Genomic DNA, 25,062 nt, shown 5'->3' with positions numbered 1-25,062 from the left:
AATATATTATGGGTTAACAATAATTAGAAACCAAACCTTTGTAGTTAATTATAATCGTTTTTTAATCATAAACTGAAAATTATAATGCTTTTATTTTGTTCTTTTCCTAGATGCCTTTAGAGTATTACATGGGCCAAGGATTACTTCAACCAAAAAACCTTATGGTCAGATTAGAAAAAAGAAAATGAAATAATAAAATTGGATAATAATGTAAAAATTAATGAGTTTCATGTTTAACAAAATGAATTGAAAAAGTAAGCTTGTTATGAAATTTTTAATTAAAAAATACCATACGTAATGTAAAAGTTGTCGACTAATTATCAATAAATTTTTCATTTAAAATTCGGTTTAATTCTCTTTCATTATTTATATTCCGAGAGTCAAAACTAAGGCCTTAAACTGTAGGCTCAAAACACCCGACATAAGTAAGAAAGGCTATAAGAGGCTTGATTTATCTGCAACTAGTACTGAGGGAGCTGCCGTATCGTTCTCGATGACTTGTACCTGTATCTAAAGATTCTAAAATCTCTGTATTCCGTTATAAAAAAGAGTTATATAAAATGTTTTTTCTAGAGTAAAAACATTATTTTAAGTGAGGATAGCTTCTTTTATTTGTGAAAAGTTAAAAATACATAAGAGCTTGAATGATACTAAGATTACTTTTTCAGCACTGTGTCCTTTTGTTAACATAATATTGAATACTAAAACTTGCACCGAAGTAAAATAAAATAGTACTGCTTTGTTAGTAAAATATTATAACAAATATTTTCAAAAGTTTTCATTTTATAATTCATAAAACAGTCACAGAATATAATATTATACTTATTGGAAATGCTTGTTATTAGATAAGACAGTTTTGGATAAAAAAGAAACACAATTACATAGTTTTCTAACGTATCAACAAAGAGGAAATTATCAATAAAATTGGGTGATTACTTTTAAAACTTGCAAATAATAAGGTTTTGGTCTTTTTAATTGTATTGCTTCACTTTTTTAATTGTGGTTATTTTTTAAATTTCACAATTTATAATTACATCACATATTTATGTTAAGAAAAAACAGCTATTAAAAAAATACGCGAACACTTTCCGTTCAAATCCCAATAAAATTACGGTAATATAGTAGTCGTATTTTGCTATTTTGTATTGGATATGTGTATTTTTTGACTTTTTTATGATTTATACATGCTAAGCTTGTAAACTTTTCGTTAAATTGGATAAAGACACCGATTTTTCCGTTATATGGCCCGATTTTCCTTTCCGTTTCCGCATTGAACAGGTTCCGCTAGATACAGGATACATTCGTTTTTGCAAAAAATTCAACGGACAAAGAAATTTTCCGTTAATAACGGGTTTTCGCTATATACAGGTTCCGTTATAGACAGGTTTGACTGTATAATATACGTAGACGACTACAATTTACTAAGTTTATTAAAATTTTCTATTACAAGCATTTGGGCCGCGTAACCATTACAAACAAATATACTATTGGGTGGCATTAGGGAAAAGTTTGAGAAACAATGGACTAGAATACTTATCAACACTCGAGGTTTAGTAACTGTTATTTTTCATAGATGGCAGTGTTAGGATCATCTCCTGTAAAAACAGTGACTATTACTAGGTAACTGTATTTCTAGTTGACAGTTGAACAGTTATGTGATGGAGTTAAACCAGTTTATTCCTTCTACATGGATTACACTTATTGGAAGTGTATTGCTGTTATGCATCATGTAAGTATATGTCATTATCTACAACAATGTCTATTATTATAAAAGTCTGTTTATCAAATCAATTAATATTTAATAATAATTCTTATTTAATTTATTCACTGTGAGATAAATAATATTGATAATTAAGAAAAGTTATATCTGTACTTACACCAAAACTGACTAATTTAAATATTGTTATTAACAGGTTATATAATGAATAATTTAGCCAATATATAAATGATTAGATAAACAATTAACCTAGCAATAGAAATAAGTTAATACTAATAAAAATTATATGTAAATACAGTTTAAATATTATACTCGTAGTGAGTATCACGTGACCAAATGATTATCTAATTTAAAAAAAAATAACGTTAATAAATTACATCCTCTTAAATGACATTAGCGTTGTGAAAAATATTGAATTACGTCATTGAATAAACAATTATAAATTATATAAGAAGTGTAAAAGTATATCTATAATATTTGAAGGCCGTTTAGTAACTTTGCTACTTTTATGTATATATCAATTAATTGTGTAAAATAAAATTTAAAATAATTATTATAAAAATTGTTATTTACATATCCACTTGTAAGTTATAAAAATAAAATTTAATTTACAGTATGTAATTATAATTGTTTTTAATTACTGTTAATCGTTATAAAATAGTTACTGTACTATTATTATAACTAATAAAAACAGATTACAAATTATTGATAGACTGAACTTTGGTATTTTGTATTTTATCATATTTATGAAGTAATATTTAGAATAGAACCTTGAGATTTATTTATCTATTTTTATCACATGTTAATCGAATAAAATGTATAAGGAAACAACAAATCATATTTTTGACTAATTATATAATATACAATACATATTTTTTAAAATAAAGAATTTGTTGTTCTTGAATAGAATCGCGTTAGATTTCATAATCAAGCATCAATCGATTCAAACTAAAATACTCTAGCAACGAGTTGCTTAACTTTCCCGGCAACCTTTAAATCTGCGTGTGTGGCACCATCTCTTATATTTTATTATTAAAAACTTTTTATGCTTTTAATTATTATAAAATGGTAAGAAGCTTAACTTTAAGGGTAGGGATGAGTTTATTAAAAAAAACAAATTGTAAATGCTAATAACGAGTAAAATCGTCATTAAGTCCGACCCTACTGCAGATACACACTACCTCCATTATCTATTCACCCCCTCGGCCTTTAACTACCAAAAGAGAGGTTAATATCTTTAACCTCTCTAATAATCAAACCTTCCTGCAAAATTTTAGAAATTTTTGACAAAAAGCACAAGAGTTATTAAGCTTCAAACATACAGAAATTATCCCCGAATTTATTTGCATTTCTCCACGTTTCAAGGTGTCCTGAGCCCAAAAGTGTAAAAATCTGAGGGGGGTCATTTTTTGTCGGATTATCATACTTTCCCTCTGTTATAACAGCAGGGGAAAGTACAGATTCTATTTGAAAAATGTATATAAATTAGCATAAAAATTCAAATGATGAAAATACTTTTTCTTATGTTACAAATAATATCAAATTGCACATTTTAGTTGTTTAAAAAAGAAAAACACTTTAAAATTCATGAAAAGTTAATAGAATCAGCAAGCAAAGGTTCAACTCTTTAATTTACTTATTGATAATGTTCAATATAACATTTATTGAAACAAATTGTTAAATAAAATAACTTATTTTACGATTATATTTAAAAAAATATTAAACTACAAGATTACAAGATATATAAACTATAAAATAGTGTAATATAATAATCTATCTATATTATTTAATATGGAAATAAGAGAAATCATTGTTTTAAAATAATAGTACACCTAGAAGCTCTTCTGAAATAAAGATAGATACAGATAATTACTAACAACAATTTATAACAAAGTGTAAATCACATAATAGGGAAAATGTCTTATATAAATTTTAACATGTGTGTTCTAAAATTATGTATTACAATTGAAAACTATCTTTAAATACAGTCATAAATACAATATAAACGTGTATTTTCATATATTTGGAAAGGTGGTCTAGTGTAAAGCAAAGTATTTCTGTTAATTATAAGATATATCAACAGCATTAAATTAATATATCGAAGGAATAGACATATTAAAACTAAGTTAAGAAGTATTATACACATATACCACGATGTTTTCTCCAGTAGTTCAACAGTCATTGATATTTCAGTTTAATAGCAGAAGTTTTCTATGAATGACCATCCTGTGTATTTTATAGTTAATTATAATGAGATTAAGTCAACAATTACAAGTACATTTACTGAAACATTTATAAATAATGAAAACTGTAAAGTTCATTATTTATTAATGTACATTATTTTAATATTAAGCAATTATTTTTTAAACTAAATTGTTGTGCATTGTTATAAAGATAGACAATGTAAATACGAATACAATATAAAAATTGAATTTCAATTTATTATGAATTGTAACTCGTTGGTTTCATTTATCACCGCGGATAATTGAGAATTTATTACATTCATATTAACAAAATTTTTTATTAATTATAAGATTTTATATTTAGTAAATAATTTTCATTAAGAAATCAATGATTATTTAAAGTAGATAAACGTTTTCTCTTAATGAATAAAACTAATTTACGATAAAATTATATTATCATAGAAAAGTTTCATTAAGAACTAATCTAAATTATTAATTGGAGTTTTGCAGAAATTCGATATAAAAAATTTTTTAATCATTTAAAGTTTAATAATTTTAAATATTTTATTCTTTTCTCTGTAATTTATATTCAAACAATCATTCTCATTCTTCAGTTATTTTAATTTATATTATTTAACAACCAATTTTATTATGATACATTCATTTTCGGGTCGCAACCTTTTAATTACTAAGGACTCAATAAAAATTTTAAAAATCATCGAGGGCGCATAGTTGAATTTTTGAAAAAAGTCACAATGTTCTAATAAATAAAAAATAATTGTTTTGAAATATTGTATTTATATTTATACGAAATAAAGATTATACATGCATGTAATAACTAAACAATGAAAATTAAAAGTACGTACATAAAATATCACAAAATTAAATAAAATGAAATTACAAGTATATATATTTACGCTTTCGAAACTATGATTCTGGAGGGCGCATTTGAAATGCGCCACGGGCGCCGCGTAATTGACCCCTGATCTATGTATTTAAGATAAAGCTTTAGTTAAATAATATAGAACAATTAAAGTATATTTAAATGAAGTGATTATTCAAATATAATTTGATTTAATAATTATTCTTTAAATTTTATATTAAACGTTTCAACGCAGTGTGTTTTTTAGTGATATGACCGCATCAATTTTTCAAATAAACCAGTTTAAACAAAGATCAAATTCAAGTAATAAATATTTTTTATTGTAACATTTAATCGTAAATCAAATTGAAAAGATCAGTATAATAAAGAAAATTAAAAATACCCTATTATCTCAGTACAGTAATATTCCTAGTTTGAACGCTAAATTTGACAAAAAAAAAAAAAAAAAAAAAAAAATTGTTTGGGAGTTCGGACCTCGCACGCAGTGTAAAAATGCACTCGAAACGTACAAACATTGTTATGCACCCAAGTCATCTGTCGCTCTCGCATTATGCTAGTAGGTTTTCAGTGTTTTTCTCGCTTTATACTTCTGGTGTATTTTGTTATATATTCTGTGTGCTATTCATCGATATTTAACAATTTATTTTTGCAAATTTTCTTCGTTGACTGCTTTTGAGTACTCTGTATAATTTGTATACTTTAATTAAAAATTTTCTAAACGGAATCTTTTAAATCACATTTGACATATTGGAAGTTTAGGAGCATCTTTCCCATACTCATTAAGAATTCTTTTTACTGTTAGTAGTGTTATATCTTTTCCGAAGCATAAAGTATCATATTCCTTATATTCTTTTTATCGGAAGGCATTTCAACTTGCTTTTATTTACATTTGTTATAAAATGTAAATAAAAATAGAAGGCTGTACAAGGAGAATGAATAAAAAAAAGAAATACAAAAGGTGCAGGAACTTAGTAAATATAGAGGTAAAGAAATCTAAAGAATGGATCAACAACATGTGTAGGCTAATAGAGGAAAACATGCAGAAAAGAAATACTGTATAGAATGAGCATATAGGGTGGTTAAAAGACAATTTGTGTAAGGATATACAGCGTTCGTTGACGCCGCCTGATAATTAATTCGCCAGGAAACTAAACCCATGGAGGGTTTCGGGTGCCGATGAATTTAGATTCGAAACACCTTTACAGATTTTCCCGTTTATTTATACATAAATTGTTTACATTTAACCTGCTTTCGTTTACTTCAGTTTTTCGTTCTACGAAGATGTTCTTGGGATTTAGAATAATAGTTCGTAAATTCACTAGGAGTTCGGATGATGCCAGACCCGGAGACGAGGTGGTCGGGGTCACTTACTCCAGAGATTTGTCGAACACCACTCTCTAGCTGAGCCGTAAGACGGTGACTTGCATGCGACGAAGTCGTGCACTTATTGCCACGACAAGAGAAGATACTTGATGACAGATTGCTGTAGCGTAGAATGGATTAGCATTCTACGGCTAGATCAAGAATGCGCTTGAAAGAAAACATACTAAGCTGACTGGTAGATGCGAGCGGATTAACAGAGAAAATGGATCGACGCAACGCGGTTAGGGAAGAATGGATGGAGAAGCGCAGTTTGACTTTCAGATGCGGGTTTATATAGAATCTATCCGCAGACCAACAATATAATTGGTCCCGAATCCCTCTCTTTCTTCTCTGATTAGTTTCTTCTTTATTTTCAGATAGGTAGAAATAGACCTGGTCGAGGCACGAGAAAAGTCAAATAGCGATGTTAATCCGACACCGCATTTCGATCTTGGATGACAGGATGTTTAAACGAACTCTGGAGCTTTTATTCGTATTTCAAAGGATTTTTGTTTTCTCTCTTGTCAAAAATGTTTATTAATCATCTCGCGATAATTATTCATTGATCGAAATATTTTATAGCACTTCGAGTTCACCGTAATTTGGTCCGATTCAAGAGAACCCAAGCCAAAGTCCGTCTTGACGGTTTGACACAAGAACTCAGGTCGTCCGACTCTTACATTTATTATTTTTTTTTTATCTTCGCGTTTTGTTTATCTTATGAAATTCCTTTCCCTAGTGGAAAGCTTTTAAACAAAATTTATTCAGGGGTTCGAACCTCATTCGGAACCTCACATCGGAGAAAGAAAGAAACAAAGAAATGTCATCATGAATAGATAGGAAGACATCCTGGTAGAAAAAGATCAAATTGTAAGATGGAGAGAATATATAGAGAACCTCTATGAAGGGGACAGTCCGAGTAACCTTGCATTAAAGAATGAGAATGATTCGGATGCAGTGGGCCTGGGTTCACCAATACTGTAACTAGCATTTGATAATATTATATGAAAAATAAAGCAGAAAAGAGTCCCGGGAATAGAACAAATTCTAGTGAAGATTATAAAAGCTTTAAGAGAAAGTACCAAGCAAGAAGTTTACAACTTGGCGAATGAAATGTACAGTACGTGACTAGAAAGTTACCTGACTTCAAGACGATAATAATAATACCCATTCCGAAGAAAATGAAAGCAGAAAAATGCGAATAACACAGAACCTTGAGTCTGCTGTCACATACTATGCTGAATAATCTATCAAAGACTACAGAGAAGAATAGAGATTTAGACGATTAGTTTGGATTTCGACGGAGTAGGGGAACAAGAAAAGCAATACTAAGCCTAAGATTGATAATCGAACAGCTTCTCCGTGTTAATAAACAAGTATTAATAGCATTTTTTGATATGGAGAAAGCTTTCATCGGTATTGATTGGGAGATCATGTTCAGAGCACTGAAGATGTTGGAAACTGACTAAAGAGAGAGAAGAATTATATTAGAACTATATAAAAATCAGACAGCATTTTTAGGAAGGGAAAAAGAAACAAAAATCATAAAAGGAGTACGGCAGGGATAAGGACTTTCCCCACTATTATTCAATATGTATATGTAGAAGCTATGAAAGAATTCCTTCTACCAACAGATCAGGAGTAAAAGTAAATGGGAAATTGTTCATTACGAGACGATATGCTAATGATATTGCCCTGATAGCGGAATATGAAGAGGTGCTCCAACAAGCTCTTACCAATTTCGATAAACGTCTAACAGAGAGATAAAAGATGAAAATTAATAAGAAGATCAAGGTAATGGAAGGCACAAGAAAATGGCAGGAAGGTGCATACGGTTAGCTAGAGGGTTTTCACCCTCTAAGGTAAAGAAGTAAAGACTTTCCAATACTTAGGCAGTATAATTTCCTCTGATGGAAGAAGCATAAAAATGTATCTGCTATGATAGCACAATCAAATCGGCTTAAACGGCAAAGTGGATAACTATTTACTTTTAGTTGAAAACTAAAAGTATTTTCAATTCCAATTTATATTTAGATGTCGTACATAATAATTGGATTTTCCAAATGTGTACTGTACCTATACATTTCCACTGTCGCCGTTTGTCTGTGTCCTCCGTTAATCTCGCGAACGGAGTTAGGTAAATGACAATTGAGACCAGATACTGAAAATTTTGCGGCCAGAGGCGCAAAGTAACAACTACATACGATCTTTTGGTACAGACCGGATGTCACGTGATTTTTTTAAATTTAAAGATGATTAAAAATTGCAGTCTTGCATCGTGACGATGTCACAACAAATAATTGCTAGTTAAATCGTATCTTTCTAATGATAAGAGCTGATTAGTTGCTTCAATCATTTCTAACAAAGTTATATGTGAAAAGATGGGTAGTCATATCATTATGAAACGCACTGTTATTTTTCGTATACTGTATATAAACTCATTCTTTATATTAAATATTTTAGTTATGTGAATAGAAAATTTCAGTACTGGAAACGACAAGAAATTCAATGTTCAGTTGATGGAATTTGGAGTTTTCTATTGGAAATGTCCGAGGTGTTGAAAAAGGTATTCAATATTAAAAATAGAAATAATTGATAATTGTAATTTTAGTACTGTGAGATTTGATTGCGACCATGATCACCGTCCAATATTAATTTTGCTGGTAGAAAAAAAGAGATTTGATCACATATGTAGATTTTATGCGCACAGAGACCAGTCACATTTACAAACAATCACGTTAATTGTTACATGAAAAACGTTTACAAAATAATTCCACAGTTCCTTCCTTCGAGAATGTTTGAGAGACATAGAGAAAATCCCACGCGGCCAGCCTGTCCAGGGCCCTTATTCTCGAGTTTTTCGTTAAGTTCATTGAACAATTTAAGAAATAGATCAAGGAAAAGACTATTCGAAGAAAAGACTAAATTAAAATATTTACTTTTTTCCATTCCGCAACGGATTTTTTAGCTCCAACACACGCATTTAATTTTTCAACTAATTCTCTCCACAAGTCTTTATCTTGTAAATTCGTTATCGAATTTTCCACTGTTTATTTTCTTATTATTTTCTATATATGTTACTAATATTTATTTTTGTTCTTCGCTTATTTTTTTTAAATAAAACATTGAAGGTTTCTATTTTGTTTCTGCGTACTATATTGCTATAAGACAAAACTAACTGTAATACGTGTAGACTAATTTACGTTTACAACTTTTTACAGTTAAGTTGATTCATTATACTGTAGTCGCAAACCCAGATGTATTGTAAATAATCTCATCATGTTTAACGACATACGTAATCAAGTGAGTTTGACATATTTCCGCTCGTCTTTCGAGTTTGCTTGATGGGTTTAACTCGAGACTACCGATTATGTGAGTCATAGTAACACGAGTGAGTTCAATGACTTCAATTCGCGTACAACACGGAAAACTTGAGAATAAGGGTCCTGGCGAGGAGCAAATCCGCAATCAAACTCCCAGTGTACAGTGAATAGAAGCGCTTGGCCACTGGTGGGCTCAATCCGTTTTGATGATATGAATATGAATCTTAAAGATATCCAAGAACTATTGGAAGAAGAAGAAATTGATGAAGCAAATTTGGTTGAAATTGTATTTGAGATCGACAAAATTAATTCAGATGATGATAGCACATATAAAAACTTTGAACCTCAAAATTTTATTTTTAAAAGCATACGAGAAGAGATAAATTTGGTCGAACAATTGGAACTCTACTATCTAAATACAGATACATCCATTTAAAGAAGCATAAAGTTTAAGAGAGTACTTTAGAAATGAGTGGCTCCATATAATGAAATTTATAAATGTCTTTTAGGATTATGAAAGCAAATGAAGATATCAGATTTTATGAAAAAAAATGAAAAATAATGATGTTGCTGATAATCAACAATAAAGCTCAGAAACTAGTTCGTAAAAAAAGTTCTCGTTTAACTAAAATTAATATTAACGTGTAATACAGTAGTTTTAGTTGTGATTGTTACTTAATTATTGATTGGAAATAAATTATTGATTGTTTTTTAATAAACATTTCTCTTGGTAACGAAATAAAATAGTAGACTTTTGTTAACTTTTGAAACCTAACCCTAAGTTTAGCATTGATCTTTTGTTTTAGTATAGCACGGATTCGCATAACACGGCTCTTTTTCAGAACGTAACTAGTTGTGTGTACGAGGGATACCTGTAGTTACGCATTTCTTTTGTGAGAAAAGTAGAAACAAATAGTGTGAACAACTAAAATTTATTAGTTCGACCTCAACAAGACATTCAGTTCATTGTCTATGGTTGCACATACAAGGTTTTTGAATCATTACTCATTACTAACATAAGGGCATCCAATGTTAAACTTTTATACTTAATAAAGCATCAATTAGTGTTTACGGATTTCCCTAGTAATGTATTGTGGTATGCTTTCCATTGAAGCACTTACTTTTCACCTAAGAAGTCTGCTTTATTCAAACCTTTATATCAGTGACCTAAGTAATGAATTAGGCCAATATAATACTGTATTAAATAGCAGCTAACAAATTTATTATGTGACCTGAGGATCGGCACCTCTTTGGTGACTTGTCAGGACTGACACCACCGTGTCTCGTTCGACACGGATGCCGCGACAGCGAGTTGGTTTATTTTTAAAAGTAGGTCTCGCGAGCGGCCGCGTGAGTAAGCGATCGGGTTCCGGATGGAGACGAAGAGACAGCCCGACAGAAGTAAAGTACTCAGACACTAAAGTTAATAACTAAATAACCGTATAATTTCAACGAAAGGTGTACAGTACATGATACAATATGTCGACTTAGCTTATCTACCTAGCGGTCGCGAGAGAGAGAGTTTACAAATGTTCGCGAGTCGGGAAATAACTGCGTTGGTGGTGATGCTTCTTGATTCGGATTTCGGAGGTCTATGGTCTTGATTTGGATCGTTCGGGACATGTCTGGATCGGGTCGAGAAAGTTCTTGTAGGCATAGTTGAGGGTAACGTGAAAATCCGATAGAGTACGATTGACACTGACACAGGAAAATTTCGATTACTGGCGACGACTGCCTTTACTGCCCGTTTGTTATTATGAAATCGGGACAGCAGATCAGAAAATCGCGTGAAAGCGTCTTTATCGACACTGAGAACTTAAAAGGAGATATACTCCCAGGTGTGAAAGTTACAATGTTGATGATATGACGTTAGATTAAGTTGAAGTCCGGATTCAACAATTATTTCTCATTAATTTTAGTATAAACTACTACTATTGAATAAATACGTGTATTTATAATTAAAATAAATGTACAGTACATTATTTGTAATATTAATGTAAAAATTGTTAAAATATAAATTTTATGAAATTTAAATAAATAATTGATAATTATTTTTAAAACAATAATTTACTGTTAAATGTTGTGTTTCTATCATAAATATTTTCAAATTTTTGTTTTATTTCTACAGTCAACGCATATCATAGACCTGGAATATTACAAAAAATATGGCCGAATACATGGGTGAGTTTAATAATTTACAGTTCTATCATATCATTTTTCCCCATTCTAGGATGCTAAAAATATTTTCTAAATCATTTTATACAAAAATTGTGGCTATGGTCTCATCACAATAATCAACTATAATTTGAAAAACAATAACTATTTCATTCATAAAATCGAATGAAAAAAATCTATTATCTTTGTATATCAGAAATAGTAATAAATGTCAAAGTAAACGCTGTAAGGCCATCATTAATATAATCTTCGGATCGTTTTCGAAGTTCCGATCGTGATTTTAATTCTTTAATTTTTATTTAGAATAGTCACTTCTAAGTGCAGACAGTTCTATCGACGGACAATTTAAATTTCGCGGTGCGTGTATTTCATCAAGAGACTTCTAGAGTTTATTTCTAGTTTATTCAGACAATTGTTATCCCTTGGCAAGTATTATTTTTAGCCGTTTTATAGATCTAATATTTAGGCCTAATAACTATAATGATCTTCAAAATGTCATTGTCAAAATATTGCCTGTAGAAATACAGAATGATTATGCCTCTGATTTCGTGCGAACTTTTGTCGCATTCTTCCCAAGGAAAAATTGTTTATAAATATTTACAAACAGAGATTAAAAGAAATATTTAACTGATATAAATGCCAAACCTTTTTCTGTACCAATACATGTAGTTTCTTCATCTTTGATGCAGTATCAGTAATCTTTTTATTTAATATCTCTTTTAATGGTTTTACTAATCTTGACAAATATTAAAACATTTTATTATTAGCGTACGTATCTTATGCTTTTAAGTGAAAAGTGGATACTATACAGTCGACCTCCTATAATACTGTTGATAATTCTGTTTTATATGAATTCCATGTTGTACGAGTAACTTAGATTTTACAAATACGTGTGCCAGGCTATCAACGGCTCAGTTATTTGTAAAATCTAAGTGACTCGTACAACATGGAATTCATATAAAACGGAATTATCAACATTGTTATAGGGCGGTCGACTGTATATTCAAAGTTTTTGTATTGGCAAATGAGCGTCATTTATTAGATTATGAAATTATTTTATTATTTAAAATTAATCATTGTATTAATCATAATATTTGTAAACTTTTTCAAATTGTTCATGATATTTGAATTATTTTGGCCTGATTCATATCTTTATGTCCGAAGTGGAACACCAATGTCCGGTCGGGTATCTCTCTGTTCGGTGAATGGACGATTTATTGTTTTTCATAAGTTAAGCTTTTTCGGGAAATCAACTTTCTATACTGACGAAATGGTAACATCAAAAGTCGGGCATTAGACAGTGCTGTAGCAGTGAACAAGATAACTAAACTTGTTCTTTACAGCTTCAATTCATAAAAAATGATTATAAACCGTAAAGTTTCCCGTCGTAATACGGTCTTCTCTAATCTTTCCTTTCAATTTATTTCAAACACTTTTATGAATTTATTAAATTAAACTCATATTTTCAAGGTTCGTCATCGAATCAATATTATGAAGTTGAATATAAATAATGATCTCATTGATAAATTTTCAAAACTTTATTGAATATATCTGTGTAATAACAATATTGAAATTAAAATCTTAATATTTTTAAATTACTTTTATAATGTATTATTTCGATGAATGACTTAAATTCGTTTCTTTTAATATTTTGTAGGAGATTTTTGGGAATTAAGCCGATTATTTGCATTGCTGAACCTCATATTCTGAAAAAAATTTTTGTTAAAGATTTTAATACATTTCATAATAGAGTGGTAAGTTACAAATTTTTTTTTCTCCATGTCGGGTTGTTTGGGATGAAATGAATCACGCTAAGTTTTTAGCATCATATTTTTAAGTTTCTACATTTTATGTTTTGCTCCCTATATGCCACAGATCCGTTGAAGTTTGTATAAGTTAAGAAAGTAAGTTATAAGGTATTCATTATCAGACATAATTTTAAAGTATCTTAAGTTAATTATAATAAGTTAATAGCCTATCGATTTTATTCTCACAAAGATAAAAAAATTTCAAGTTTAAATATATTGGCGAGGAGCAAATCCGCAATCAAACTCCCAGTGTACAGTGAATAGAAGCGCTTGGCCACTGGTGGGCTCAATCCGTTTTGATGATATGAATATGAATCTTAAAGATATCCAAGAACTATTGGAAGAAGAAGAAATTGATGAAGCAAATTTGGTTGAAATTGTATTTGAGATCGACAAAATTAATTCAGATGATGATAGCACATATAAAAACTTTGAACCTCAAAATTTTATTTTTAAAAGCATACGAGAAGAGATAAATTTGGTCGAACAATTGGAACTCTACTATCTAAATACAGATACATCCATTTAAAGAAGCATAAAGTTTAAGAGAGTACTTTAGAAATGAGTGGCTCCATATAATGAAATTTATAAATGTCTTTTAGGATTATGAAAGCAAATGAAGATATCAGATTTTATGAAAAAAAATGAAAAATAATGATGTTGCTGATAATCAACAATAAAGCTCAGAAACTAGTTCGTAAAAAAAGTTCTCGTTTAACTAAAATTAATATTAACGTGTAATACAGTACTTTTAGTTGTGATTGTTACTTAATTATTGATTGGAAATAAATTATTGATTGTTTTTTAATAAACATTTCTCTTGGTAACGAAATAAAATAGTAGACTTTTGTTAACTTTTGAAACCTAACCCTAAGTTTAGCATTGATCTTTTGTTTTAGTATAGCACGGATTCGCATAACACGGCTCTTTTTCAGAACGTAACTAGTTGTGTGTACGAGGGATACCTGTAGTTACGTATTTCTTTTGTGAGAAAAGTAGAAACAAATAGTGTGAACAACTAAAATTTATTAGTTCGACCTCAACAAGACATTCAGTTCATTGTCTATGGTTGCACATACAAGGTTTTTGAATCATTACTCATTACTAACATAAGGGCATCCAATGTTAAACTTTTATACTTAATAAAGCATCAATTAGTGTTTACGGATTTCCCTAGTAATGTATTGTGGTATGCTTTCCATTGAAGCACTTACTTTTCACCTAAGAAGTCTGCTTTATTCAAACCTTTATATCAGTGACCTAAGTAATGAATTAGGCCAATATAATACTGTATTAAATAGCAGCTAACAAATTTATTATGTGACCTGAGGATCGGCACCTCTTTGGTGACTTGTCAGGACTGACACCACCGTGTCTCGTTCGACACGGATGCCGCGACAGCGAGTTGGTTTATTTTTAAAAGTAGGTCTCGCGAGCGGCCGCGTNTTTTTTAATTTTTGGAACCTAACCCTCCTTTTCGTATTAGTTCTTTGTTTCGTATAACACGGATTCGCATAACACGGCAATTTTTTGGAACGTAACTACCGTGTTATACGGGGGTTACCTGTATCATATTTAAAATATTATCAACCTGAGAACAAAATAAAACATTTGAAATAGAATAAAATCTGTGTAAACTGAAATCGCACTATACCGAATTATTTTTTTCCGTTTTGGCAGGTTCTCGTTTTGAATACGCTGGTGTTCAAACTTAATAGAATTTGCACATTTTGTCGAATTTTTGAAAATCTTATGGACACATTTTAATGAAATTTAGGGCGGATACACAGTTATATAAGAGAAAACATTATATTATACAACAATCATGGTAGGCATTCATGATCGTTAATAAGGCTTAACAGTTTTCTTGTCTTCCGCTATCAAAGCTCTGCACAAACACACGTGTAAGCTTACCTATTCAACATTAAAATATTTATCATCACATGGAATTAATTTATCATCAAATTTTAAATTAAAATATGAATTAAATTTTCACGAGTTAAAAGTATTAAAATGTACAGTACAGTAGGCCTATGTGACCGAAGGGTCGGCACCTCTTTGGTGCCCTGTCAGGATGACACTACCGCGTCTAGGCGGACACGGAAGCCGCGTTATTTAGGTCACGCGAGCGGTAGCGTAACGGAGTGATCAGAGTCGAGATAGAAAGGGAGACAGCGCACCGGAAGTGATTCCTTCGTAGACTGGATTAACGTAACAAATCAAATGTTTAATGGGTAATAGGGAATACATATCTTACAATATGTTGATAGTAAAGTTCGATAGTAAAGTTAACTGAGCGTTCTCGAGAGAGAGAGTTTACAATTCATACGCGTGGCGATAAATACCTTTTTTGATATCTTGATCTGGATCCAGTCGGTAAGACAGAAAGTTCGGGAAGGTAGTGTTAAGTCCAATAGTTCTTTTCCTTTGATATTAGGCGATTCTTGATATTAGACGATTCTTGATATTCACAAGCGAAGAAGTATCCCAAGGAACACAGATATTACGTAGAAGTAATCCGATGGAAGAACTGGCGACGACTGACTCACTTTGTTGTTCTTGTCTAATGTTGAATTGTTAAAATCGCGATACTAGGTCGAAAGGTGATGAGAAAGCGTCTTTATTAGGCCTGAGAACTTAGCAGATGTTTAACTCCCAGGTGTAAAAGTTGACAGTTATTGAACGAAAGTATAGCTACAATGTGAAATGATATAAACACACTCCGAATTCGGATCCTCACACCTACATACAATTATTAAAAAGTAAAATTTATTTTAAAAGTAGATAATTAAATAAATGGAATAGAAAAAGATAACGTTTTTTGAAGATATGAATATTAAACGACCTTTTGTTTATGTACTGATTTTGTATTATTTATAATTCTTGTATATATTTAGTTTTGGTTTTTTATATAAATATTTTTTCCTTCTAGCATTTCGAACAATGAAATTACGTTAAATTAATTAATTTAATATTACAATAATATCTAAAATTTCGAAGAAAGTATTTATTTATTTAATGTTTCACGACAATAATAATATTTTCAACTTTTTAGATACATGAATTGTTTCACCATCGATGTAATGGCTTCAGCAGCATTTGGAACGAAGTTATGTTGTTTAGAAGATCCAAATAATGAATTTCTTACCATGGCTCGAAAAGCAACGAATAGAGATATTTCGTTTTCAGAAATGATTTTATGTAAATATAAAAATTTTTATACCATTTAAAATGTTAAAAAATGTTTTTATACGAAATAGTTATATATAACATAATCGTTTCATATAAAAATAAATCAATCACTTTGTGTGCATTTACCTAATTTTATTAAAAGTTTCAAAATTCTTTTAAGGCCTACTCATCGGAATCTTATCTGTATTGATTTGAACAGTTTAAAACATAATGTAAATTCATTTTGTCATATGTTTATAATAATAATGAAAACTCTGTTATTTTTTTTTTTTAGTCTGAAGAGGGTTTGCTGGTCCAAAATGCATAACTGTAATTAAAATAAATAAGAATAAAGTTGTATTCCGAGTAAAATCTGACCTGTTAAAATCAGTATAGATAAGGTTCCGATTATATCTTCAAAAATTTTTTTAACTTTTTAATAAAATTTCTTTGTAGTTTCGGTAATAATTTGAGAAATATTTTTACTTTCCCGGCTCTGTTATACTCGTATATAACAGAAGAAAAATATGGCGATCGGTCAAAAAATGATCCCAAGATTTTTATATTTTTGAACTCGGGCGCTTGAAACGTGAAAAAATGCAAAACAAAAAATTCGGAATTTTTTCTGTATAGATGTTAGTGTATGTGGAGGGATTAGGATTTTTTCACCCTGTTTGAGGATTAATAACGCCTGTGCTTTCTGTCAAAAATTTCTGAAATTTTGCAGGGAAATGTGTTTATTAGAGGGATTGATTCTATAAAATTTTGGTGGTTACAGGTCGATGGGTGAAGAGATAAAAGGGGGTCGTGTGTCAAATCTCGAGAAGGACAATTTTACTCGTTATTAGCATTTACAATTTTTTTTTATAAAACTCATCTCTGCCTTCAAAATTAAGCTTTTTGCCATTTTATAATAATTAAAAATATAACAAGTTTTTAATGAAATATAACAGTTAGCACCACATGCTATTTACATACTGTTTTACACTCCCTGGCATAGTTTAGCGGAGAGTTTTCACAAATAAACATATGCGTATCACGAATACAGAAACACTTTGCAACTATTTGCGGATTAATTTCACACAAATGTTTGACGTAGGAAAAAGTAATGGACAGATTGCACGAACGGGCAAACTCGTTGCAAAAACGATCGAACAGATGGCACGAATGATCGGAAGGATTTTACTTTGAACATACGGCGTGGCAGAAAATACGACCCATTATACAAAACAGAAAGGATGAATCCCGCAATTTAACTGAATGATTTCGCCTAATTACGGACAGATTAGTATATTGCTCTTTCGAAAATTATTATTTTTCTATCGAGTTATGTAAATGTATGTATTTAGTGAGAGTTTCTTCTTAATATAAAAAACTATTATTTGCAATTTTTCCCAATTCGAAAATTTAGTGTCTCGATGATATAAAAGCAGGTATATATTACATGTATATAAAGCCGATACTTCTTACTGTGACAGAAGCTACTATAGAAACGAGCAATTATTTATTGTGACATCGTCACAACGCGGGCTGCAATTTTCAATCATATTTTTAATTTATTTAATTTAAAATATATGTTCTCCACCTCAACTTAGTAGCAGCTTGCCTCTGTACTTTTCCTTTAGCAATACAGTCGTGCCGGTCATCTATCTAACATTTTTAGGGGAAATTTTTGAATTGAAATAACAGGACTTCCAGTTTTCATCGAGGTTCGTATATACGCACGAGGTTGTGGAACGCACGGGGCCTATTGGCCCCGTGCGTATCACATCTGGCCTCTATCTAACTTCTAGAGATTAAGGAAAGATAGACGAACGAACGAGCGATAGTGCTAATTTATAGATTTACAATTTTTTCAAATTGTAAATTGCAGCCCAATTAGATTTCAGCTGTTAGTGTTCGTGGACATTACGGCGTTTTACGCTGAAACTAATATAGATTAATAAAGATGCTCTTGTAAAGATGCTCAAGTATCATTTTTGCACCATACATCACAATATTAGTTTAATTGCAGCAGTTATCTGGAAATAATGGGTCAAAGACAACATAGTGATTCATTTTAGCTGAGTTTACTTTATACATTATGTATATACAATTTATTTTGATATATTTTAAGTTTGAATGTAATAATATTTAATGGGTAGTTTATTTGTTGCATTAAATATCATATTTATCTTATTAAAATAATTTATAATTATTCGATATAAGCTTATTATCTATTAATTAATAATAAATAACTATAAGCCTGCTGGTCTTATTGTTATGTTTACAGATTCATCACACACCTTTCTGATTTTTATTCATTAACGCACGATGTCATGGAATGCATTTCGGCTTATTCAACAGCCTTCTTCATCCGGGTTACACATAAACATTTCGACAACATGAAAGAGAACTGTTGAATAAGCTAAAGTGCATTCCGGGACATCGTGAGTTAACGAATAAAAATCGGAAAGGTGTGTGATGAATCTGTAAACATAACAATAAGACCAGCAGGTTCATAGTTATTTATTACTAGTTAATTTACAATTATATTGGATTCAAGTATTATTTTCATTTCATTTTTTTTTTCATTTAGTTCTGTTTCCAATTTTAACAAAATTGATAAAGGTAAAATCTATCGATGAGTCATTCAGCTATTACAAGAATTTCATTTTACATGTTATTGATCAAAGAGAAAAGGAAAAAATGGTGAATAACAAATTATTAAATTTTAATGTAAAAATAATTTTAATTAATTAATTCTATTAAATTATTTTTAAAAATTTTGCATTTATCATTTGATTTAAAATTTTAAATTTTTATATTAACATAATTCTAATATGGTAGCCTATTTCATATATACAATACAGTACATTATTCCCTCGTATCTGTGGACATAGATTCCAAGTCTATCCACGGATTTTTTCAATTAGGAATAACTCCAAACCCTATATCATATACTGTACGTTTTCAGCATATTCATGTAGTTTTAATACAGATTCATTTAAAAATAGAATAGTGAAGACATTTTAGTCTTTCTACGTATTTTTTACTAATGTGTCAGTAAATCCGTCAGTCCATCTTTTAAAAAAAAACACTATATAGTGTTTATAGCGATGTCACGACTGTGGATGATGAAATGGTAAGTGGGAGACTGGGAAAATAATTAAAATCAGGAGGATTTATGACGCTGCCTAGGTATACACACACACCTGCAAAATTTATGAATTCAAATTTATGAGTTTTTAATTTTTTAATTCTTTTTTATTAAATATTTTCAATCCTCGGATAAGGAATTACTCTACTCACTATATTTCTGCCTATCAAATATATAAATTAAATTAGCTATCTCATTTTTTCATTTTAAATAATAATTATATTCACTTATTAAAACGTTATACTCGTATTTACAGAAAGCCTACGATTTTCTTCAATTATTATTGGATGCACAAAAAGGCGTTTTGGAAATTTCTCCAGAAGAAGCCAACGAAGAAGAAATGTCAAATTTAAAAATATTGCCGAAACATAAAAGTATGTTATCGATTAGATTTTTAAAAGTTTTATTTCTTTAACTTAAGTTTAATTTCAGCAATGAACTCCGAAGAAATGATGGCTCAATGCACTGGGTTTCTTTTTGCCGGAAATGAGACGACCACAAACGCATTAGCTTTCGTCTTATATCACATGGCCTTATATCCGGAATATCAGAATAAATTAATTGAAGAAGTAGACAAAATCTGGAAGACGAATGTAAGATCAATTAAGACGAATTAATGCTATTTCAAAATTTACTTGAATTTAATGATACATTTTATTAAGATTATCAAACTTACACTTTATTAGTTTACTAGCAGACCCCGCAACGCCTTGTTGTGGCTCAAAATATATCTATTATAAATGTATAACACTTCCCCCGTGGGGGAAAATTTTTCGAAAAATCCCTTTTTAGTGTACATTCTCTTGACGAACTCTATTAAAACGCTATCAAAAAACGCAAAAAACCGCATCTAAAATAGTATAAATAGAAGCAGGGTTCTTTACAGTAAGCCTTACGGGGAAGGCTTACCGTAAAGAACTGTTCATCTCCCATGTTTAACGGAATAATATACAGCCTATGTCCACCCTGAAGTTCCATTCTAAATATTGGCGAAAGAATTTTTGAAATCGGATGAGTAGTTTCGGAGATTATCTGCTGCATACAAACTAACATACAAACAAACATTACCTCTTTATAATATTAGTATAGATGAATTTGGAATTCAGAAAATTAAATGTCTCATATTTAATTAAATTTTTACAAATTACTTGAGAATAAAACTTTAGGCCTATTTTTAATTTTAAATGAAATTATTTAGGATGAGATGACTTTTGACGTGCTTAATAAAATGCAATATATGGATGCGGTTATCAACGAGACACTGAGAAAAACACCAGCATTGATTCAGTAAGCTAAAGAATTTTTTACTTTTTATTTATCTTTCTAACACTATTTTATTTTACTGCTTTAAATATAGCAATATTTATTGATATACAAATGCAGTCAACAGAAACTGTAAATTTTGATTTTGTAAATAAATAAAAAAATAAAAATATATTGTTATATTATTTTGAATATATTTATATGTTTTAATGCAGTTATTTATTAAAATAGATTAGTAAAATCATATATTTGCTTTTATTAACTACTGTTACCTTTCCCTTTTCTGAATGTCTCGAAATTTCGATAAAGTATAATAACAAAAATTACAGTTAATATGAAAAAATACTTTTGTTTGTTTGAATTATAAATAAAAGTAAAATGTTTTATTAAATTCGTGATAATTTAAAATGATAGTTACTGTTAACATCATCAAATATATATTTAAACTTAATTTTAATAAATATCCCACTATTAAAAGAATTGTAATATTAAACTAATTAAATAAACTACATTTATTCATTTAGTTTTATTAATAAATTAGATTATTCAGAGAATGCACTGAAGAATATGAATTACCAGAGCTAGGTATTAAAATACCAAAAGGAATGAATATTGTAGTTCCTATCTATGCAATGCATCATGATAAGGAATTTTTCCCAAATCCGGAAAAGTTTGATCCTGACAGGTAACTGATTTTTATTTAACAACAAAATATTCAATAATTCTAAATAATATACTGTAATAGAAGTTATATAAATTTGAATTTAGTCATTGAAAACGTGATTAAAGCATAATTTTGTCTCGTTTTGATGATCTGTAGAAAATAATATAGATATCAAGCAACAACTCTTTCCTGTTTTCTGTCAACCTGTGATATGATCTGTCCTAGTCTGTTTCCTTGACATTAAATTCTTTTATTTGAAGTTGTTGGAATATTCAGTCAATAACATGCTTTTTAAATGTGAATTTCGATACTGTTTACTGAAAAATTACTTACAAGGGCGAGTCAATTCAAATTTTGATTAATTTTTCAGTGTAATTATTTAATTTATTATATGACACGAATTATTATGAAATTTCACATTAATGATATTTCAGATTCTTGCCAGAAAATCGAAGTTCAATTATTCCATTCACTTATCTTCCATTTGGGGAAGGCCCAAGAAACTGTATTGGAATGAGATTTGCTTTAATGGTAATAAAAATGTGTCTCGTTTATATCTTTCGCGATCTTCGAGTGGAAGCTACAGAAGAAACGAAGGTAAATATTTTATTTTTCCTAATTAGGCTAATATGTTTGTTTAATTTGTTCATAAATAATAAAAACATGCAATTATTATGGTACTGTACATTTCTGCAGTAAATTAATAAATTTATTATTAAATACAGCTTTGTTTATTTATGTTCATATACTCTTTATATATATGTTACCGCTAAAGCTCGAAATCCGTTAATGTGTACATTACCTAGCTAATCTGCAGATTAACTAGGGTGATCCGTTAAAGCTGCGAAAATTGTTCAATTTCTCAAATTACCTAGGTAATTTGCAGAGTATCTAGGTAATCTGCACATTAACGGCTTCCGTATCGTTAAAGTTCAAAAGTTTGTTTCTTTCACTTCCTTTCCCCACTCCTTCTTTTTACGTAGATAAATTTAAATCCTAGAATGCAAGCAAGCACCGAATTGGTGAGTAAAATCAAGAAAAGATTCTTCGCAAACCTCTTTAGCGAAGATTTAAAATATAATACGTAGTGTTTTAATAACAAACCAAAGTATGATTCCATAATTGAAGATGTAAAGCAAATAAAAGTTTCCAAGAAGAAAGAATCATCTCGAGATTATCAAATAATTCAAAGGTGTGATGTGTTGACTGTACGAGGCTGTGAAAAACTCATTGAGCCGTTGTCAGATGCGCGAGAAAGGTTTGAAAAAGTTTGTCCATGCCGGAGAATTGTTTGACATTCGATAAAAACTGAAGAAGACCTTGAAAAATTAGAAGATTCACAAGAGACTGTGATTATGAGATCACAGTCAAATCTTACTCAAGAGGACATTCCGTTATCCCCCGCTTCTACAGAATCACCTATAGAAATACAAGAATTTACCGATAGTAATCTTAAACTGCCTTCTATACCGTTGATTGATGATGCAGTCACGAAGAATATTCAGTTACCCTGCACCTCCAAGGAATCGCCTCTGCAAGTTGAAGAAGTCATCACTGAGTTACTCTCAACTTCAGCAGAATCGCCATCACAGTTTCGTACGGAGCCTGTAAAGAGCACTATACAAGACATAGTCTGTATTGTTTGCTCAAAAGCAGCATCAAGTGCTCACAAGTGTAAATCGTGTAATATGTTTGTTCACGCAGTTTGTGGTGAAGTAGATCCTAAAGAGGAAGGGTATGGTAAGAATGTATTGTGCATCATCTGTAAAAAGAATATGGATCAGAAAATACAGCGTGATGAAGCCAAGAAATGTTTAGAAAAGCAAGCAAAGAAAATGTTAGCAGTTTCTAATGCAAAGCACCCAAACGTCGATGAAGGTTTCGCTGTGAGAATTAAAGTACCCGAAGAAGACAGAGCAAAAACTGATGCACGTTCAATTTTAGCTGTGGTTCTTAGTAAAACAGAGGATGGCTTTTATAAACTTGATACTAAAACAGGTATTTTAAAACAATTGTATGCAAAATCTGAATTCAGTGTTTGCAAAGAGAGATTTTTAACGAAAGAAGATGGATGTCCCTGCTGTAGAAATATCTTTACGTCAAACAGCAATAAAACAATCCCTTGGTACTGGGCAGGGTTTCAGAAAATGTGACTGCAAATCTAAATGTACCACAAATAGGCGTGCTTGTCGCAAAAACCAATTGCTACGTAATTCAAAGTGTCACCAATCTTTAGATTGCACTAATAAGTAAGTACAATTTTATCATATGTTTTGCAAATTCATTTCCCTAATTGTAGTAATATTTTAAACCGTTTGATTTTTGTATTAAAGTTTTTTTAATTGATTGATGATTGATTCAATCAACTAATTTGTTGATTGTATTAACTTGATTCTTTAGATATTGAAAATTAAATAAATAACATTATGTTAATTTAAGCGTACAGAAACGTTGCTGTTGTTCCAGCAAAAATCTTATTTTTACTTTACCGAGTGCCTAGTAGGTAATTTGCAGATTACCTAGATAATCTGAACATTACCTAGGTAATTTGAGAAATGGAATAATTTTCGCGGCTTTAACGGATCACCCTAGTTAATCTGCAGATTAGCTAGGTAATGCGCACATTAACGGATTTCGAGCTTTAGCGGTAACATATATATAAAAATTATGATATTGATATAATATGTGAATAAATAATTTACTCTAAATTAAAAATAATCTAAACCAAACTTTTCAACTTTTCAGATATTAATAATAGTTTTTTAAATAAAAAATTAAATTCTATAATTAAATTCTAAATTAAAAATTAAAAATTCTATATCATCTTTACTTTTTTTTTTCCTAGTTGCCTCTGGAGTATTTTGCCGGCCAAGGTATTCTTAACCCGAAAAAAGTTATGATCAAATTCGAAAAAAGAAAATAAAATAATAATGTCACATAACAATGTGAAAATTAATGAATTTAATGTTTTTTACAATGCTTGTAATAAAAATGATTTGAAAAAGTAAATTTGGTATAAAATTTTTAATTAATTAGTACCGAACTTAATGTGGAAAATTGTCTATGAATTATCAATACAATTTTATTTAAAACAAGCAGTTTCGTACTTATTGTGACATCGTCACAATACCTGGACTGCAGTTAATAATTATATCTTAATTTTAAATTGAAAATAAGCTTTTCAGCTGGTTTCGATTTTCACTCATCTAACTCCGTTCTCGAGATTAATTATTATTATAACCTGCTTCCATAATTGTTAGATTTAATGATAATTTATGTTTCAGTATTTAAACATGTTATTTTTTAAGTATTTAATTCTTGCTTACCTATTTTAGTAATAACTATTAGTCAATCTTTATATTTATTTGAAGTTG

General features: G+C 29.9%; 2 protein-coding genes across 3 annotated transcripts in view; both read left to right on the top strand.

Moving 5' to 3' along the window:
• Window positions 1–24,688, top strand: part of LOC111621525 — a 123,106-nt gene extending 98,418 nt beyond the window's left edge. Inside the window, exons 22-31 of the mRNA XM_023363683.1 lie at window positions 1,637–1,729; window positions 11,597–11,649; window positions 16,507–16,652; window positions 19,201–19,313; window positions 20,018–20,135; window positions 20,194–20,354; window positions 20,960–21,048; window positions 21,566–21,709; window positions 22,123–22,285; window positions 24,534–24,688. Of these exons, the coding sequence (XP_023219451.1) occupies window positions 1,637–1,729; window positions 11,597–11,649; window positions 16,507–16,652; window positions 19,201–19,313; window positions 20,018–20,135; window positions 20,194–20,354; window positions 20,960–21,048; window positions 21,566–21,709; window positions 22,123–22,285; window positions 24,534–24,611 (1,158 nt within the window). The 3' untranslated portion in view covers window positions 24,612–24,688. The remainder of the gene's footprint in view (window positions 1–1,636; window positions 1,730–11,596; window positions 11,650–16,506; window positions 16,653–19,200; window positions 19,314–20,017; window positions 20,136–20,193; window positions 20,355–20,959; window positions 21,049–21,565; window positions 21,710–22,122; window positions 22,286–24,533) is intronic.
• Window positions 1,599–13,648, top strand: LOC111621515 (cytochrome P450 6A1-like). Of its 2 annotated transcripts, XM_023363672.1 has the most exons (5): window positions 1,599–1,729; window positions 8,609–8,711; window positions 11,597–11,649; window positions 13,301–13,397; window positions 13,519–13,647. In XM_023363672.1, the coding sequence occupies exons 1-5, from the start codon at window positions 1,659–1,661 to the stop codon at window positions 13,525–13,527; spliced, it is 333 nt and encodes a 110-aa protein (XP_023219440.1). In that variant the 5' UTR covers window positions 1,599–1,658; the 3' UTR covers window positions 13,528–13,647. The 2 variants fall into 2 exon arrangements, with proteins under 2 accessions (XP_023219440.1, XP_023219439.1); XM_023363671.1 differs by having other exon boundaries at window positions 13,301–13,648.
• Window positions 24,689–25,062: the final 374 nt, after the last annotated feature.

This window comes from Centruroides sculpturatus, unplaced genomic scaffold (genome assembly GCF_000671375.1).
Source record: "Centruroides sculpturatus isolate CEXI.00-Female unplaced genomic scaffold, Cexi_2.0 scaffold222, whole genome shotgun sequence".
Classification (NCBI taxonomy): Eukaryota; Metazoa; Arthropoda; class Arachnida; order Scorpiones; family Buthidae; genus Centruroides; species Centruroides sculpturatus.
Note: the sequence above shows the minus strand (reverse complement) of the source record. Positions and strands in the feature narration are given on the sequence as shown.